Source organism: Artemia sp. Qi Xiang Cuo, chromosome 13 (assembly GCF_049724085.1).
Source record: "Artemia sp. Qi Xiang Cuo chromosome 13, ASM4972408v1, whole genome shotgun sequence".
Taxonomy (NCBI): domain Eukaryota; kingdom Metazoa; phylum Arthropoda; class Branchiopoda; order Anostraca; family Artemiidae; genus Artemia; species Artemia sp. Qi Xiang Cuo.
The window spans coordinates 9,179,331-9,195,863 of NC_142806.1; the positions used below are offsets into that span (position 1 = coordinate 9,179,331).

The 16,533-nt window shown below is 34.8% G+C and overlaps 1 protein-coding gene across 1 annotated transcript in view; it reads right to left on the bottom strand.

The window, feature by feature from the left end:
• LOC148944918 (uncharacterized) overlaps window positions 1-16,020 on the bottom strand; it is a 37,787-nt gene extending 21,767 nt beyond the window's left edge. The window contains exons 1-3 of the mRNA XM_089098533.1: window positions 15,949-16,020; window positions 9,922-10,136; window positions 1,721-2,068 (exon numbers count right to left, since the gene is read on the bottom strand). Of these exons, the coding sequence (XP_088954659.1) occupies window positions 1,721-2,068; window positions 9,922-10,136; window positions 15,949-15,982 (597 nt within the window). The 5' untranslated portion in view covers window positions 15,983-16,020. The remainder of the gene's footprint in view (window positions 1-1,720; window positions 2,069-9,921; window positions 10,137-15,948) is intronic.
• Window positions 16,021-16,533: the final 513 nt, after the last annotated feature.

A 16,533-nucleotide genomic window follows, 5' to 3' on the forward strand; every position in this document is an offset into this window, starting at 1 on the left:
AAAAATAAGGTCATTTAGCACTGGTAATTTATTTAAAGTATGCCACCAGGTGTGCTGTTTTGTGACATTTATATATATATATATATATATATATATATATATATATATATATATATATATATATATATATATATATATATAGCTACGAAAAACCTACCTAAAATCGGTTTTGAAAGGGTATGCGTTGAAGAATTCCAGTTTTTGCGTCTCCGGTGCTACCGCAGCCACAAAATTGCCCACCTAGACGCTGGCTGTGTAAACAACGAAATATGTTTTCACTGCGTGGGCACCAATCACTTGAACTTCAAAGCACAACCCCTCAATCAAAAAATGAAGTGTGTATTTTGCAAGACTGAAGGCCACATATGGTATTCAGTTGCCTTTTCAGAGCAAGTGTATTGCATGTTTGCCAAAAATATTTTCCGTGTCCTTCGTGGACGCGCACTGTTTGTTTAAAATAAAAATACGGGTTGGTTGGCCCATACCAAAGGCTTCGGGAACTAAGCAGGCACATGAAAAGACGAGAAACTGGCAACCGATAACAAGTATTCGTTTTTTGAGTTGTTGTTTCATTTAAATTGCTCTTTTTTCCATTTTCTTTTCTTTATTTATACTCCGTCTACCGTATAATTTTTTTGCATGATGAAAAAAAAAACATGCATAGATAAATATATGCATATGTGTGCAGATATCAATATGAGTGGAACTCAGTACCGTCAGCAGCTCTGGTCCTCAGCCCTCGCTAATTTGTTATTATGAGGTCATACTTATTGCAATGACGTTGTCACACTTATGTACAAAAATTTTTTGCCAGGAAAATATTACATTAAATTGCTTAAAGAGCAAAAAACTGATAATTGCTAAAATATTTGTGTATATTATGACAAGGGATTGCAAAAATTCAAAAGCCGTTAAAAACAAAAGCGAAAGTTTGAAGCTTAGTAGAAATTGTTGTTAGAAATTGGACTTGATCCAATAAGCAAATATCTTTGAAAATACATTAAATTGCGTAAAGAGCAAAAAACTGGTAATTGCAAAAATAATTTTTATGTTTTTTTTAACAAGGAATTACAACAATTCAAAAACCTTGAAGCTTAGTATAAATCGTTGTTAGAAATCGGACTTGCTTTAATAATCAGATATCATAGGCAGCGCAATAATGCTGCCTCAGTAAAGAACGATGTTAACATAATGTATTATTTATTCATTTTTTTTTTCAGACCAGGGCACTTCGTACCGAAGGAGTTGTCGTAGAAATTTCGAAAACGGTTCATTCGATTGGAAATTGGAGTGACTGGTGCCCTTTTTAATAATCGAAAATGATTGGAAGGCAACTAACCACCCCTTTGACACTAAACATGTCCCCAAACACACGCAATGAAAATTTAGAAAGAGCCATTTTGTTCATCGTAGTTGATTTACAAATGGAAATTATTTTTTTTAAGGAGGATACTGCGACCACAGCCCCTAGGGCAAGGGTTTTAAGTTATGCCCTGGGCTCATACCAGTTTTTATCGAGAGGTTTTGTCGTAGAAACTTCAAAAAGAGCTTATTTGATTGGAAATTCAGAGGGATATATATATATATATATATATATATATATATATATATATATATATATATATATATATATATATATATATATATATATATATATATATATATATATATATATATATATATAGTAATATATAAGTATAGCTTGAACAAAAAGAAATACCTCATTGAGATCTTCCTCTGAAAATTCAGAGTTACTACTGCCGTCACTATCACTCCAACTTATATCACTCTCTGTATTTGAGATGAGGCTATCGCTACCGGTAACATCAGAGAAAGAAACATCTTGAGACTTAGTATCACTTCTTGCTGTGAAAGACGTAGGAGCTTCTGCTATGGGAGGACGAGGAAGAGCTAATGCCAAATCTGGAGGCTGCGCTAAAACGGTTCTCACTACAAGGGTGCCAAGGGAAAATTTTGGTACAGTTTCAGTCACTTGCGGGATACAACAATATGACCGTCTTGGGTCAATTATCTGGCATGCATTCAGAGCTATTGCAGCCACTGACCCCTAGAACAGAAATAAAGTTAAATATAATTGTTTTTCAAATTGATCCCCATTTCCCACCAACTTTCACTCCAAATTTTACCCTAGAATATGTGCAAACTCAAATGGCCTCGGTATCGGTGGGATTTCTCAAATCGGTAGGATTTCTCTTGTCAAATCTCTAATACAACTAACTGGCCTCACTCCCTTATCCCCATTTTCCAGACCCTGTAATATAAAATATGAAACCATTGACAATTTAAAAATGATGTACCAACAACCACGCAATGTACTGTTGAAAATAACTTGTCTAAGTGCCTCGAACATGACGAACTACCAACCCCAGCTAAAAGCATGCTTGACCACACATTCACAAAGAGTACTGAACCCGAAATATACTCCCAGACAGTTCAGTGCCTTGAGTCAAAGGAGCTCCTACAAGATATATCAGTAAGCTGTAACGGAACAACACCAAAATAAAATGAAGACGGCTAAATAGTCCTAAATTAACACCCCATAAATTGAAGCAGAAGAAGAATCTTTTACATTAATTAAAACTATACTTATTTATGGTAGTTTTGTTTGATCATATTACCTGTTTATACAGCATATTTCCATTTCAAATCATCTTAATTTCTTACTTTGATATCCTTGCAAACCTTCGCAAAGGCGGGTAAAAGAATTCCTTCTTATAAAATTTCGGGTACTTGGCCTAAAATGGATTCATTCGAAGTATCAAAGACAATCAGAACAAGTCGCTGACACCCCAACACCTTATCATTTCGACAGTTTATCCCTAAGTCTCTGTGCACTTTATATTCGATTTCTATATCTAACATCAACGAGGATTAAGTACAATTCTGGATACGAATTTGAGCTCTAAATAACAGCAAAACGTTCCGGTTACTTGCGTCAACGGGGCTTTTAAGCTACGTAGCACCAGTAGTACTTTTAGGCTACTTACACCAGAATTCGCTTTGAATGATTCTTTACATCGTATTACTTGATCTGGAAAACTTTCACTCATCAGGTGGTTTGCCCTTTTTATGCCACTTTATCCCACATTCTTGTTCACAGTTTTACCTTTGGGCTTGAGCGTACAAAGGTGGATCCGGCTCACCCTAAATGCAAAAAAAGAAACAAAAAACAAGTACTTATGTCTTAAGACAAACACTGTTCAGGTACCAGCAAAAGCTACACTTAACCAAGAGTGACAAAAAAACCCAAGATACAGGTGCCTTTGCATTTAGGGCCTAACGTTATTTAAGTACTAGTACAGGTACCTAACAGGTACAGGTAAGTTCTGGAAATTAGGTCTTTGAGGATAACCCCCCCCCACAGCCCTCAGGGCCAGGGTTGTACGTTATGACCTGGGAACATATAAGGTTTTTTTTTATAGAAAGCATTATTGTAGAAACTTCAAAATGGCTCATTCGATTGGAAATTGAAATGGCTAGTGTCCTTTATAATAGTCGAAAGTGATTGGAAGGCAACTAACACCCCTTCCACGCGTGCCATTTCCTCAAACACATCCAATCAAAATTTTGAGATACCCATTTTGTTCAACGTGTTTTTTTAGTTCTGGAAATTAGGTCTTACAGGGTGAACCCCCCCCCCCCACAGCCCTCAGGGCAAGGGGTGTAATTTATGCTCTGGGGGCATATAAGGTTTTTATAGAAAGCTTTGTGGTAAAAACTTCAAAAAGGGCTCATTCGATTGGAAATTGAAAGGGTTAGTGCCCTTTTTAATGGTCTAAAGTGATTTGAGGGTAGCTAGCCCCCCTCTGACGTCCACCATTTCCCCAAACACATACAATCAAAATTTTGAGATAGCCATTTTGTTCAACTTAGTTGAAAGTTCTGTCAATTAGGTGTTTGAGGATGAAAACCACTCCCACAGCCCTCAGGGCAAGGGTTGTAAATTATGATTTGGAGGCATATAAGGTTTTTATAGAAAGCGTTGTCGTAGAAACTTTACAAAGGGATCATTCGATTGGAAATTGAAATGGCTAAAGCCATTTTTAATAGTTGAAACTGATTGGAAGGCAACTAACACCCCTACCACGCCCACCATTTCCCAAAACACATCCAATAAAATTTTTGAGATAGCCCTTTTCTTCAACGCAGTTGAAAGTTCTGGAAATTATGTCTTTGAGCAGGACTATCCCCACACAGTCTGCAGGGCAAGGGTTATAAGATATTTCCTGGCGGCATATAAGATTTTTATTGAAAGCTTTGTTTTAGAAACGTGTTCATTCGATTGGGAATTCAAAGAGCTAGTGCCCTTTTTGATAGTCAAAACTGATTGGAGGGCAACTAACCCCCCCCCCCCTCTCAAGCCCATCTTTTCCACAAACACATCAAATCCAAAACTTGAAAGTTTTGGAAATTAGGTCTTTGAGCATGACAAAACCCCCCCCCCCACCCCAACAGCCCTCAGGGCAAAGGTTGTAAGTTATGCCCTAAGGGCATATAAGATTGTTATAGAAACCGTTGTCACAGAAACTTAAAAACAAAGCTTATTCGATTGGAAATTGAAATGACTAGTGCCCTTTTTAATGGCTGAAAATGTTTGGAGGGCAACTAACCCCCTCTGACACCCCCGATTTCCTCAAAGACATCCAATCAAAATTTTGAGATAGCCATTTTGTTCAACGTAATTTTAAGTTCTGGAAGTTAGGTCTTACATGATGAGACCCCCCCCCCCACAGCTCTCAGGGCAAGGATTGTAAGTTATGCTCTGGAGGCATATAAGGTTTTTATAGAAAGCTTTGTAGTAGAAACTTTAAAAAGGGCTCATTCGATTTGAAGTTGACATGGCTAGTGCCCTTTTTAATAGTCGAAAATGATTAGAGGGCAACTAACCCCCCTTTCACATTCACCATTTTCCCACACAGATCCAATCAAAATTTTGAGATAGCCAGTTTGTTCAACATAGTTGAAAGTTCTGGAAATTAGGTTTTTGAGGATAAAAACCACTCCCACAGCCCTCAGGGCAAGGGTTGTAAATTATGATTTGGAGGCATATAAGGTTTTTATAGAAAGCGTTGTCGTAGAAACTTTAAAAAGGGCTCACTCGATTAGAAATTGAAATGGCTAGAGCTCTTTTTAATAGTTGAAAGTGATTGGAAGGCAACTAACACCCTTACCACGCCCACCATTTCCCCAAACAGATCCAATAAAATTTTTGAGATAGCCATTTTGTTCAGGGTAGTTCAGGGTTTGTTCATATCCAACAAATTTTGAGATTGCCATTTTTTTTCAACTTAGTTGAAAGTTCTGGAAATTCTATCTTTATGATGACAAACCCTCCACAGCCCTCAGGGTAAGGGTTGTAAGTTATGTCCTGGGGCACATAAGGTTTTTATAGAAAGCTATGCTGTAGAAACTTAAAATAAGGCTCATTCGATTTGAAATTGAGAGGGCTAGTGCCCTTTTTAATAGTCGAAAGAGATTGAAGGGTAACTAGCCCCCCTCTCACGCCCACCATTTCCCCAAACACATCCAATCACAATTTTGAGATAGCCATTTTGTTCAACGTAGTTGAAAGTTCTGGAAATTAGGTTTTTGAGGATAATAACCGCTCCCACAGCCCTCAGCGAAAGGGTTGTAAATTATGATTTGGAGGCATATAAGGTTTTTTTTAGAAAGCGTTGTCGTAGAAACTTTAAAAAGGGCTCATTTGATTAGAAATTGAAATGGCTAGAGCCCTTTTTAATAGTTGAAAGTGATTGGAAGGCAACTAACATCTTTAGCACGCCCACCATTTCCCAAAACAGATCCAATAAAATTTTTGAGATAGCCATTTTGTTCAGGGTAGTTCAGGGTTTGTTCATATCCAACAAATTTTGAGATTGCCATTTTGTTCAACTTAGTTGAAAGCTCTGGAAATTCTGTCTTTGAGGATGACAAACCCTCCACAGCCCTCAGGGCAAGGGTTGTAAGTTATGCTCTGGGGGCATATAAGGTTTTTATAGAAAGAGTTGTCGTAGAAACTTAAAAAGGCCACATTTCATTGGAAAATGTAATGGCTAGTGCCCTTTTTAATAGTAGAAAGTGATTGGAGGGCAACTAACCCCCCTCTCACGCCCACCATTGCCCCAAACACATATAATCAAAATTCTGAGATAGCCATTTTTTTCAACATAGTTGAAAGTTTTGGAAATTATGTTTTTGAGGATGACACCCCCCCCCCACATCCCTCCGGGTAAGGGTGTTTCAAGTTATGCCCTGGGGCATATAAGGTTTTTTTTATAGAAAGCAATATTGTAGAAACTTGAAAAAGGGCTCATTCGATTATTGGAAATTGAAAGGACTAGTGCCATGTTTGTCTTAAGTCTAACTCCCATTTTTGCCAAACTTATTGACTCCCAACTGCAAAGATGTCTTAATAGAAATCTACCCACTACTAAACGGCCACAACCATTTGCTATTATTGCCGACAAGATGACGCCTAATAGGCGAGCGTTCCAGATTGTTGGTATTATTTCTTTTCTTTCTGGACGTCTTGATTCTTTCATTGTGGACTTTCCAGTCGTTAGTAGGCATACAGGATTAGACATCGCACACGCTCTGCTTGAAACTTTGAAGCATCAGTCTTTGAAGGTAGAAGATATCAAGCAGCAGCTTGTAGGTTGGTGCAATGGATGGACAATATTTTACGCATCATGTGCCCACTCATCTTTTGACGCTTATTGATCTCCGTGATTCTCCCTGGTAAAAATCTGACTAGGATCCTACGCATCGCGTTGAATTGTCTGAAGGGATGCCTGAACCTCGTCACAGCGGGTCCCAGATCTTTGTGACCCCATATCCATCGGTAACAGAAAGATGGGTCATGAAAAAAGTTTTGAAGCAATGATAGCCCTCACCAAGACAAAGGGTGTCAGTTTCAAGAGGCCATCGTTCTTTTCCTCCACTAGGTTTGCTCAAAACTAGGTTTCCTCAGCATAAGTTTTCAAAACTTCCAGGGACAACTATCCCCTCATGTTTTCCTTACTCAGCGATAATCGAGGTGATTATTTGAATAAGATCTCTCAAGCCGACTTCGTACTTAGCTTAAAAGGGATTATTGATATTTACGAAACTATAGTTAGCCTTTCCCTTTCACTCCAAAAGGTGAATCTCTTACCATGGAAAATCACGAATATATGGAATAAACATATTGATGATCTCACCAAGATGAAGTTACAACTGTCAGCAGATGATCCAGTTGATTCTCAGCTAGTTCCTTGCTTCTCGAAAGCAGCGTCTTCTTTATCAACAGGTTTTTTTATACCATGAAGTTCCCATAGTTTTACGCCAGAAACCCCTGATGTCGCGAGGGACGCGTTCGGTAATTTATAATGCTGTGATTTCTGAATTAAGAGATTCTGCAGGAATGACTAAACAGGCAGTAGCTGCAACTTCCCAGAAACTTTGCAGCTTTTTAGACAAACTATTGAATAATTTCAATTCACGCTTTTTCGTTGCCACAAATAGGTAAAACTCAGTTGACGAATGGACTGTCATTATGGAAAATATATTCGATACCAGCTCAGTTGAATTGACGAACAGAAAATCTGATCAACTTGGACACTTGGCTTAGCTTGCGAATTCACAGGGTTTTCAAAATTTGCCACAACGTACAGTTCTCGACCAATACAAAACATGGTTAGATCGTGTTTCTAACGTAAATGCAGATCCTAAGCATTCCTCTCTTAGTGTGCTACAAAAGCTTTGCTTATTTTTTTGAGCAGCCAGCACTGTATGATGGCATTCCCGAATTTCTTCACCTCTTATTGTGCTGTATGTGCAAGACCTCATGTGAATCTGTTGTCAAGAGTAAGGGCAGTATTGTGGACAGACGCACTCGTGGCCGTAGTGTTAGTTCCGACACTCTTCACAGTGAGTTACTTATACAGTAACAGGGACCCCCTATTCATGAAACATGTAAGCCATTTATTAAAGCGGCCTTGGACGCTCACTTCGGTTCACGGAAGAAGTGGCATTTCTTCCGCACAACTGATCGTGCTGAAAAAATAAAATTTCATCGCATTAGTGAAGTAGTAGACGGGATTAGCTCCAAAAAGCCCTCTTTTCCACTTTCTTTGTGAATACCATTATGTCCTATATTCTCATTAAAACTATTATGCAACCCTCATCTTTAATGCTTCAAGACAAAGATATTGGTAATCCTAAAGATTGGTATCGAATTCAATTAGTACATCAGAATGACTTTAGCACACATTATCCCGCTTTAGTTTACTATCCTGCTTTGTGAATGGCTCTCACGCACCTGCTTTTTAAAACTTGTTCAAACTAAAAGCTCATTGAGTTTCAATGTCGCTATGTGAAAATTTACTTTTAAGTCGTTGTTATCCTTCGTCCTTTTGGACAAGTTTTTACTTACTCCACTTCTCTTCAACTGAGTGAATATTTGTCCAAATCTTGCACAAACAGCCAAATTCTCTTAAAACTGTTTATTAGTTAGTTGAAAGAATCTTAAAATGGCTGGTAGCTATCAAGGTGTATATACAGTTGAAGCAGGTAATGAGAAAGCTGGAACATGGGAGATTAGTAGCCTAAAACAACGACATTACAATGTAGCAGTAATTCTATGTTTATTTTTGGGATTAGATTAGGTCAAAGTTGTGCTGCTAAAGTGTCGGTAGCTTTTGGAATGCTACTGGCAGCTTTGGAACTTTTTGCACAAATTGTCGAAAGCTATGCCCTCGGGGCATATAAGGTTTTTATAGAAAGTTTTGTTGCAGAAGCTTCAAAAAGGACTTATTTGATTGTAATTTGAGAAGACTAGTGCCTTTTTTATTAGTAGAAAGTGATCAAAGGGCAAATGCCACCCCCACGCCCATAATTTCTCCACATACTTTCTCTGAAAATTTTCAGATAGCAATATTGTTCAACGTATCGGAATGGTCTGGAAATTATGTCTTTGAGAGTAACAAAGCCCCCAACCTTCGGGCTACGGGTTTCAAGATATTTCCTTGGAACATGCAAGGTATTTACAGAAAACATAATCATATAAATTTCGAAGGGGGCTCATTGAATTGACGCTCTAGTGCCCTTTTTAAGAGTCAAAGCGATTGGACGGCAGCTACCCCCCCCCCCCCACACACACACATGTTGTATTGTCCAAAAATCTATTAGAAATTTTTAGATAGCCATTCTATTCAAAATAGCCTACATATCATATAACAAGGCCTTTGGGGTTTAAACAAACCCCAGAGATACGAGCAAGGGTCGTAAGCTATGCTCAGGGGGTATTTAAGGTTTTTATGGAAGCAATGTTTTTTTAACTTTAGAAGAGGCTCAGTCTTTCTCCCTGAAAAAGACTATGTCAACAAAATAAATTTAAAAAAAGAGTAAAGAACTCCATTAAAACCACAATGAACAAAAATAGAATCAAATAATCTACCAAGAACACAACTACCACAAATCAGTATCAATAGATAAATGAAACCAAAGACAAACAAATTAAATAAAGAAGAGTCAAACTCAAAGCGAGGAGAAATTAATATGAGTAGGGTTCTAAACCCCAAGCTTTTTAAAAGCCAGGATATAATTTGTACTTTACGAAAAAATTTTCTTTAAATTTTTTCATTTTTCTAACTTTAAGAAATCAAAAATCAATTAAGATTTTAAGGAATAAATATCAGCATATGTATATTAAACTGACAAAGCAGATTTTTTTCAGTAAATTCATTTGAATTTTTGTCAGAAAGCAAAATTTTGCTTTCTATTTGAACTTTTGCTAGAAAAGCATCAAAACAATATTGAATATTGCAAAATTTTGCATTTTAAACCCCAGAATATTTTGAATGTTCCTGTGGAAGGCCTCCCCTGCCCTCCTGAGTGAACTCAATTGAACTATATACATACCCAGCCAATTATATCTGTAAAGGAGAGCATATCTTTACATGTCTTCTTTGTTGAAGAGTTTCTGTTATGACTTCCCTCATGTTCTTTTTCATTTCCTAGCCTGTTATTGTTTTGACTGGTACAGTTTACAAGCTCTCCAACTGGTTTGGCCAGCTCTGTTTCTTCATCTTGTGCTTTAGATTCAAGGATGCCAATGCCACCATTCAAACGAGGACCTATAAATCACTGTCTAATTATATTTAATTATATCTATTTATAATATAAATTAAACAATTAAATTGTAAAAATTTAAATTAAATTATAAAATAATTAAATTAAATTATAAATTAAATTTATGATATAAGTATAATATAAATTAAATAATTAAATAATATTTAATTATAATATATATATATATATATATATATATATATATATATATATATATATATATATATATATATATATATATATATATTTAATATATAGGCTACTAATTATATTTAAGAAAATAACAAAACATCTTATTGACTATTTTTCCAGACAAAAGTCAGCCAATAACTTCAATAATATGTAAAAGTTGCTTCTTAAATAAAACTAGCTAATAATAGAGGCGTCAATAGGGCAGGAGGGGGGGGGGGCAATTGCTTACTCTGAAGATACTGAAAATACATTTTGTGTGTGTGTGTGTGAGTTTTCATTTGGAAATACAACTTTTGGCATTTTCAAATACCAGAAATAGCATTTAAAGAATTACAAGTTTGAGAATTACAGAATTTCAATGGTAGGCCACAGGCATGAGGGCACACAGGTCAGGAGTAGAAATTCAAGAGGATAGTAGGAAATATCCTTCTGGATTTGAGATGGTCAAGCCCAGAAGTTATTTTCAACTTAAGACATAATTTTTTACAATTTGTTAACTATTTATTGTTTTTAATTTGGTCTACTGTCTAATAAATATCCTTTTTATAGGTACATACATTTCTCTTTTTTTCTGATATGCAAAAGTAATATCAAAGGGGTTGACATTTCATGTATAAGATTTTAATAAAAAAAAGTTACAAAAAATAGGCAATGAAGATAAGAAATGATGAGACATATCATAAAAATCTTGTTATCCTGAAGTTCTTTAAAGAACTTCAGAATAATATCCTTCAGAATAATATCTGATAAGGGAGGCCCAGGGGCGTCGTTGGGGGGGGGGCAATAAATTGAAGAAAATGACTATTACATAGCCCATGGCCAACACCAAAGGCATTGTTTTGACAATAATTTGGCACTGAAATAAGACACAGATTCGATATATTTGCAGTGTCCATTTCTTAGAAACCCCTTGACTGCGTGTCATTCTGCCTAGAATATCTTATTTGAGTCGGCTAGAAAGTGCCACTCATTTGGTGCCTTTATAAGAACTGTAAAAGCATTTTTGATCTCCAGTTAATTTATATATATATATATATATATATATATATATATATATATATATATATATATATATATATATATATATATATATATATATATATATATATATATATATATATATATATATATATATATATATATATATATATATATATATATATATATATATATATATTACCGTGAATGTCCGAAATCTTGTTAATGTTGACACTCACCAGTGAATGTTTGAAACTCACTGGTGCACTTACTGCCAGCAAATTACACACCTTTTTTGTGTGTTGAATAATGCTTGTGAAGCTATTGCCTACATGCAAACATTTGTGTGCAAAAATGAATGCAACAATTGAATGTAGGCTAAGCTGAGGTAAACATTCACCAATTTGAACAGGATGTAATTGGACAGATTGAACAAATGAACATGTTAACAAGTGTATCTTCAGTCAAAATCCCCAGTCAATGAATAAATTGTAGCCCAGAAAGTACTATTAAAGCAATCATATATGAATATGATGATGAGGTTGAGATGGCAAAAAGGAGGTACTGAGAAGATAAGGGAAAATCAAAGAGATCTCAACAAAATAGAATCTCATAAATAAGAAAAGTCAGTCATTTAAAATATTAATTTGTTTTCTATACATATGCATAATGTACAGAATAGTTATACAGCCAATGCTAGAAAAAGTGTATCCACTCACACTCTGCAGCAGGGGTGTAAGGCATATACCTCTTTATAGGAGGAATGGCTAAGGGGCAGCATCCACCCTAATTAGATTTCACAAAGAAATTCCATAATGCATATCAACTATTACTGTGTGTATCTATAAATATAGACTAAAGCTTAATGAATAGAAAAAATATATTAGGATATAGAGACGGAAAAAATTGCCAAAAAATTAATCTAGTACTACACAGGGATGAATACTTCTAAATAAGAAACTCAGGTTTACTTAGTCCTTAAAACATACTTTTACTAGGTTTTGACCACCACCCCCCCTCACCTCTCAAAAGGAGCCTTCTGACTCTCCTATCTAATTGTTAAACCTGTGTGTGCTTATGCTTAAAAAAATTTAATGCTTCAAAACAATGTTCAATTTCTTGGTTGATAAACTAGCTAACTGGCTGTTGATTTACCATTTATTTCACTCAAACACTAGAATGCTCATCTATATATTCTCATTTGTTCTTTTTTATTCATCAATAAAAACATTTATTTATTCAACTTAAATATTTATTTATTTATCCATAGGAGTATCTATTATTTTCATATTAGATATGATTATTCACTTTAATTTCTGTTTGTTTTAAGTTTATGTTCCCTGTTCAATTTTTCTGCTCCCATATGGTTTTAATTCAACAAAAGGCAAAATTCTTATATTGTCCCATAGCTGAGATTCAGCTTTATCCATCTGTCAAATTACCTTTATGGAATTCAGTGTAACTACATGGTTTTTTAGATCAAGAACATGTTGAAAATTGGTTAAAAATAGTTGAAAAAAGGACACTTTTCTTATTTTTTAAGTTTTTAAGTTTTTTAAGTATTTTTTAGATTCTTCTCCAAGAAAAAATCTAGGTAATATCATAATTTTGGCTTGGTAAATGGATAGATTTGAGACAAATGGATCCAATGATTAAAGTACCTTCTCCTTTTGATGCAAGTTATAGTTGCAGGCTTGATGCAAAACCAATTGTTTCAGAGGGAACATATAACTTGAGTTTGGGTTATCATATTGCTTCTTTTCAGCTCATCTTAGGTTTCCATGTGATTCTTTACTTTTTGGAAAATGAGATTTTCTTTTCTTCAACTGAAATAGTTTTATCATTGGTTAGGATTAGGAATATTTGCTACGTTTTTTCTCTTCAGATTTTCTGCTTAAGAATTAAAAGGTTGGATTACAAATTCAAATTGTGGACAAAATTTGAATTTTCAATCAGCAGTAGTTCTGTGCAATCAATTTTTAATAAAAGTTTTATATACAGGCAGGGAGATGATTGTTCATGTGAATTGAAAACTAGCATGATCGAAAACCGCCATTTTATTAAAAAAATCATTGAAGGCAGAAAGATTTTGTTTTACATGTTTGTTTTTTCTTTAGCCTAAAAAAATGATTAAGGTTATTTTTAAATAACCTTATACAATTTATTTTGTATTCATATAAAAATACAACCAGAATTATCTTAATGGTTTGTCTTAATTGAGGTATAGACTCTTGGTCCTGAAAATTTAATTGAGGTGTCTGCTTGGCTTTAAATTTCCAAACTGATTTCCATACCAAGAATTGATATAGCAACATTCTTCTTCCAAAATTTATTGCCCTTGTTGGAGTTCCCTAGGTTAAGTATACATAATCTTAAACCTTCATACCCAGTGAAAAAAGAACATATAAACAAGTTTGGTGTTTCTCAAATCAATACAACCTGTTTTTTGTTTTTTTAATCCTCAATGTCAATGGCAGGGTGGGGTGTGGAATAGTTAGGCCTAGAAACACTTATAACAATTAAGGTAATTGTGATGGTAACAAATATTTTACATTCAGAAAGGGTGTTGGGGTAAAATTCTAGTTTAGCTACTTGTCACTATCTTAGAAAGGAGTTAGGTTAGGAAAATGAAGCTTTCAGGGATAGGTCTACAGGCTAAAGTATGTCTTGGGAAGCTGGTCTTTGATGACCTTCAAAAATTTGTGTGTTTTAAAAGTGAAACCTTGCAAAATCAATTTTCTGCTTAATGAAGTAAAACAAAACTGTTTTAGCTTCACAACTTTGCTCAATCCCAGTTTATAAGGTTATAAAGATATGCAAATGCATCTCCTAAATTTTGAAAATTATTGATAAGGCTAAAAATTCTACTCAAATAACAGAAATTGTATTTCAAGAACTAAAGCCCAAGAAAAAGAAACTGATAACTGAAAATTAAAACAAAATGTTGTTTTGTCAAAATTTCAATAGGTCAATTACCTGTTAAGTAAGCAAGTTTCCAAGACTTAGAAATCAGAAAAAGGTAGTATAAATTTAAGACCAGTACTGGTCATAATGAGACATGTTAAGAAAACAATTCCTACTTCATAATATGCATAATAATCTTAGTTAACATAGTTTCCAAGGGGTTGTATTCATCACTATTTTCACTGTTGTATATTTTGTTTAACAAATTTGAGAAAAATAAACATATTTGATTGCATACCCTCTAGAGGGAGAAGGAGTGGAGGTAGGTACTTCAAAATACCTTCCCAGGACATACTTTAACCTATAGACCCAGCCCTGAAAGTTTCATTTTCCTAACTGAACCCCTTTCCAAGATAGCCAAAAGTAGCTAAAGTAGAATTTTAGGCTACAGTTTATTTCCAGCTTTTCAGCCATCTACCTTTTATCAACTGCCTTTTTGGCCATCTACCTTTTTTAATGGTAAATATTTACCAAATCATATTAGGCCTATTGAGTTACAACTAAAGTGAATATACCACTTGATGCCTTTTTTTGTGCTCTTTATGGATATAATAATCATTTTTGTCAGGAATGAATTTTAGTCCCCAACCCATATATATACCCATTCAGGGTATATATTTGCACATTAGGGGGGTGGGGGCAAAGTTTAAACTTACCTCTCATTTACATCAGAAATAAAATTACCCCCACCCACTTAATGTGCAAATATATACCCTGAATTGGTATTTATAGGGGTGGGGGCTAAAATTCATTTCTGACAAAAATGATTATTATATTCATAAAGAGCAAAGGCTAAACAAAGGCATCAAGTGGTAGGCTATAGGGTAAAAGACCTCTTTTTGGGAAAGACCACTTTTCTTTGGCATTTTGGAAAAATAGCAATGGGTTTTTGGACCACCCCTTTTTACTATCAATATCAAGCAATGTGAGGGCAGTAACAAGAACCCCACCTTCTTGGTCAAATTTTCACCAATGATTTGTCAGCATAAATTGAAAATATGGTCTCTGTTTTGAAAATCAATTGAAAATAAAAATTATATTTAAATATTTGTTATTTATAGAATAAATATCAAGCAATAAAAGTTACATTTCCAGAATCAGAAGAAAATCAGCTTTCTGTTAGCCTAATACATAAATAAAACTGAAACACTAAAAGGATATAGGCTATACATCAAAATAGGATAATTGGTATTTCCAAAAAGAGGTCCCTGTAGATAAGACAATAAACTAATAATTTAAAGTGTTTGATCTTAAATAGGCTAATCTGAATAATAACCATATTGATACATAGCTTAGACTTTTAGCTATTCATTAATATACCTAATCCTTCTCAATTCCTTTTTGGTAACAAGATGTGAGGGTTTTAGTTTTACATAATTTTGCTCAATTGGATAGCCTACTGGTTTTTTACCCTATTCACTTTTGTTGTAACTCAATAATATGATTTGGTAAATATTTACCTTTTTAACTGCTTTATCAACCATCTGCTTTTTAAGCCATATCTAGTGAAAATTTCAAGTTCTAGTGGGGGGGCAGCTGCCCTCCTTCTGTATATACCCATGATTATGGGCAGTACAGTGTATGGAAAAATAATTTTATTTCTAGTTTAAAACTCCAAGATATACTTTACGGTAAAGTAAACTTTCATTAAAATACAAAATAAAATCATCCTTTCATCCACACCTTTTTTAAACAGCTTTCCAATCACCCTAAGCATTTTCCTGGATTTTCTTGTGTTGAATCTTTTGCTATTGTATACAGGGTTGCCGCTCTCCAGGTTTTTTTGGTGCCACTTTGAATGGCAAAATAGTGTCAATTTTGTATAAAAAGTGTCATTTTCAAAAAATTTGCCGCTCGCGACGCTTCGCGTCGCTCGCGCTCATATCAACAAGCTTTTCAAATGTGAAAATATTTGCCAATCCGTTTGGGATTGCTCCCGCGTAGTTCCCTGCATCTTTAAATTCTCCAACAGGAAATGTCAGATCTAATGCCATTTATCAACTATAAACAAGAAATTTTGATTTTACTTAGTTGGTGCTGATTTCCGGCTTTGCGCAGCACTTCCACTCTTGTCAAATTTCCAGCCCCCTCCTAAGAACCCGCTAAAACGCAAGTGGGGCTTACTGTATGAAATGGGAACTGAAAAAGGAACGGAAAAAGAAAAGAGGAAAAACCTTAAGTTTTTTTTTTCTTTTGAGAAAACGCAAAAAAAGGGACAGCAATACTCGTCTACATTGAGAGTTTTTCATTCAGTTTTTCCATAAAATG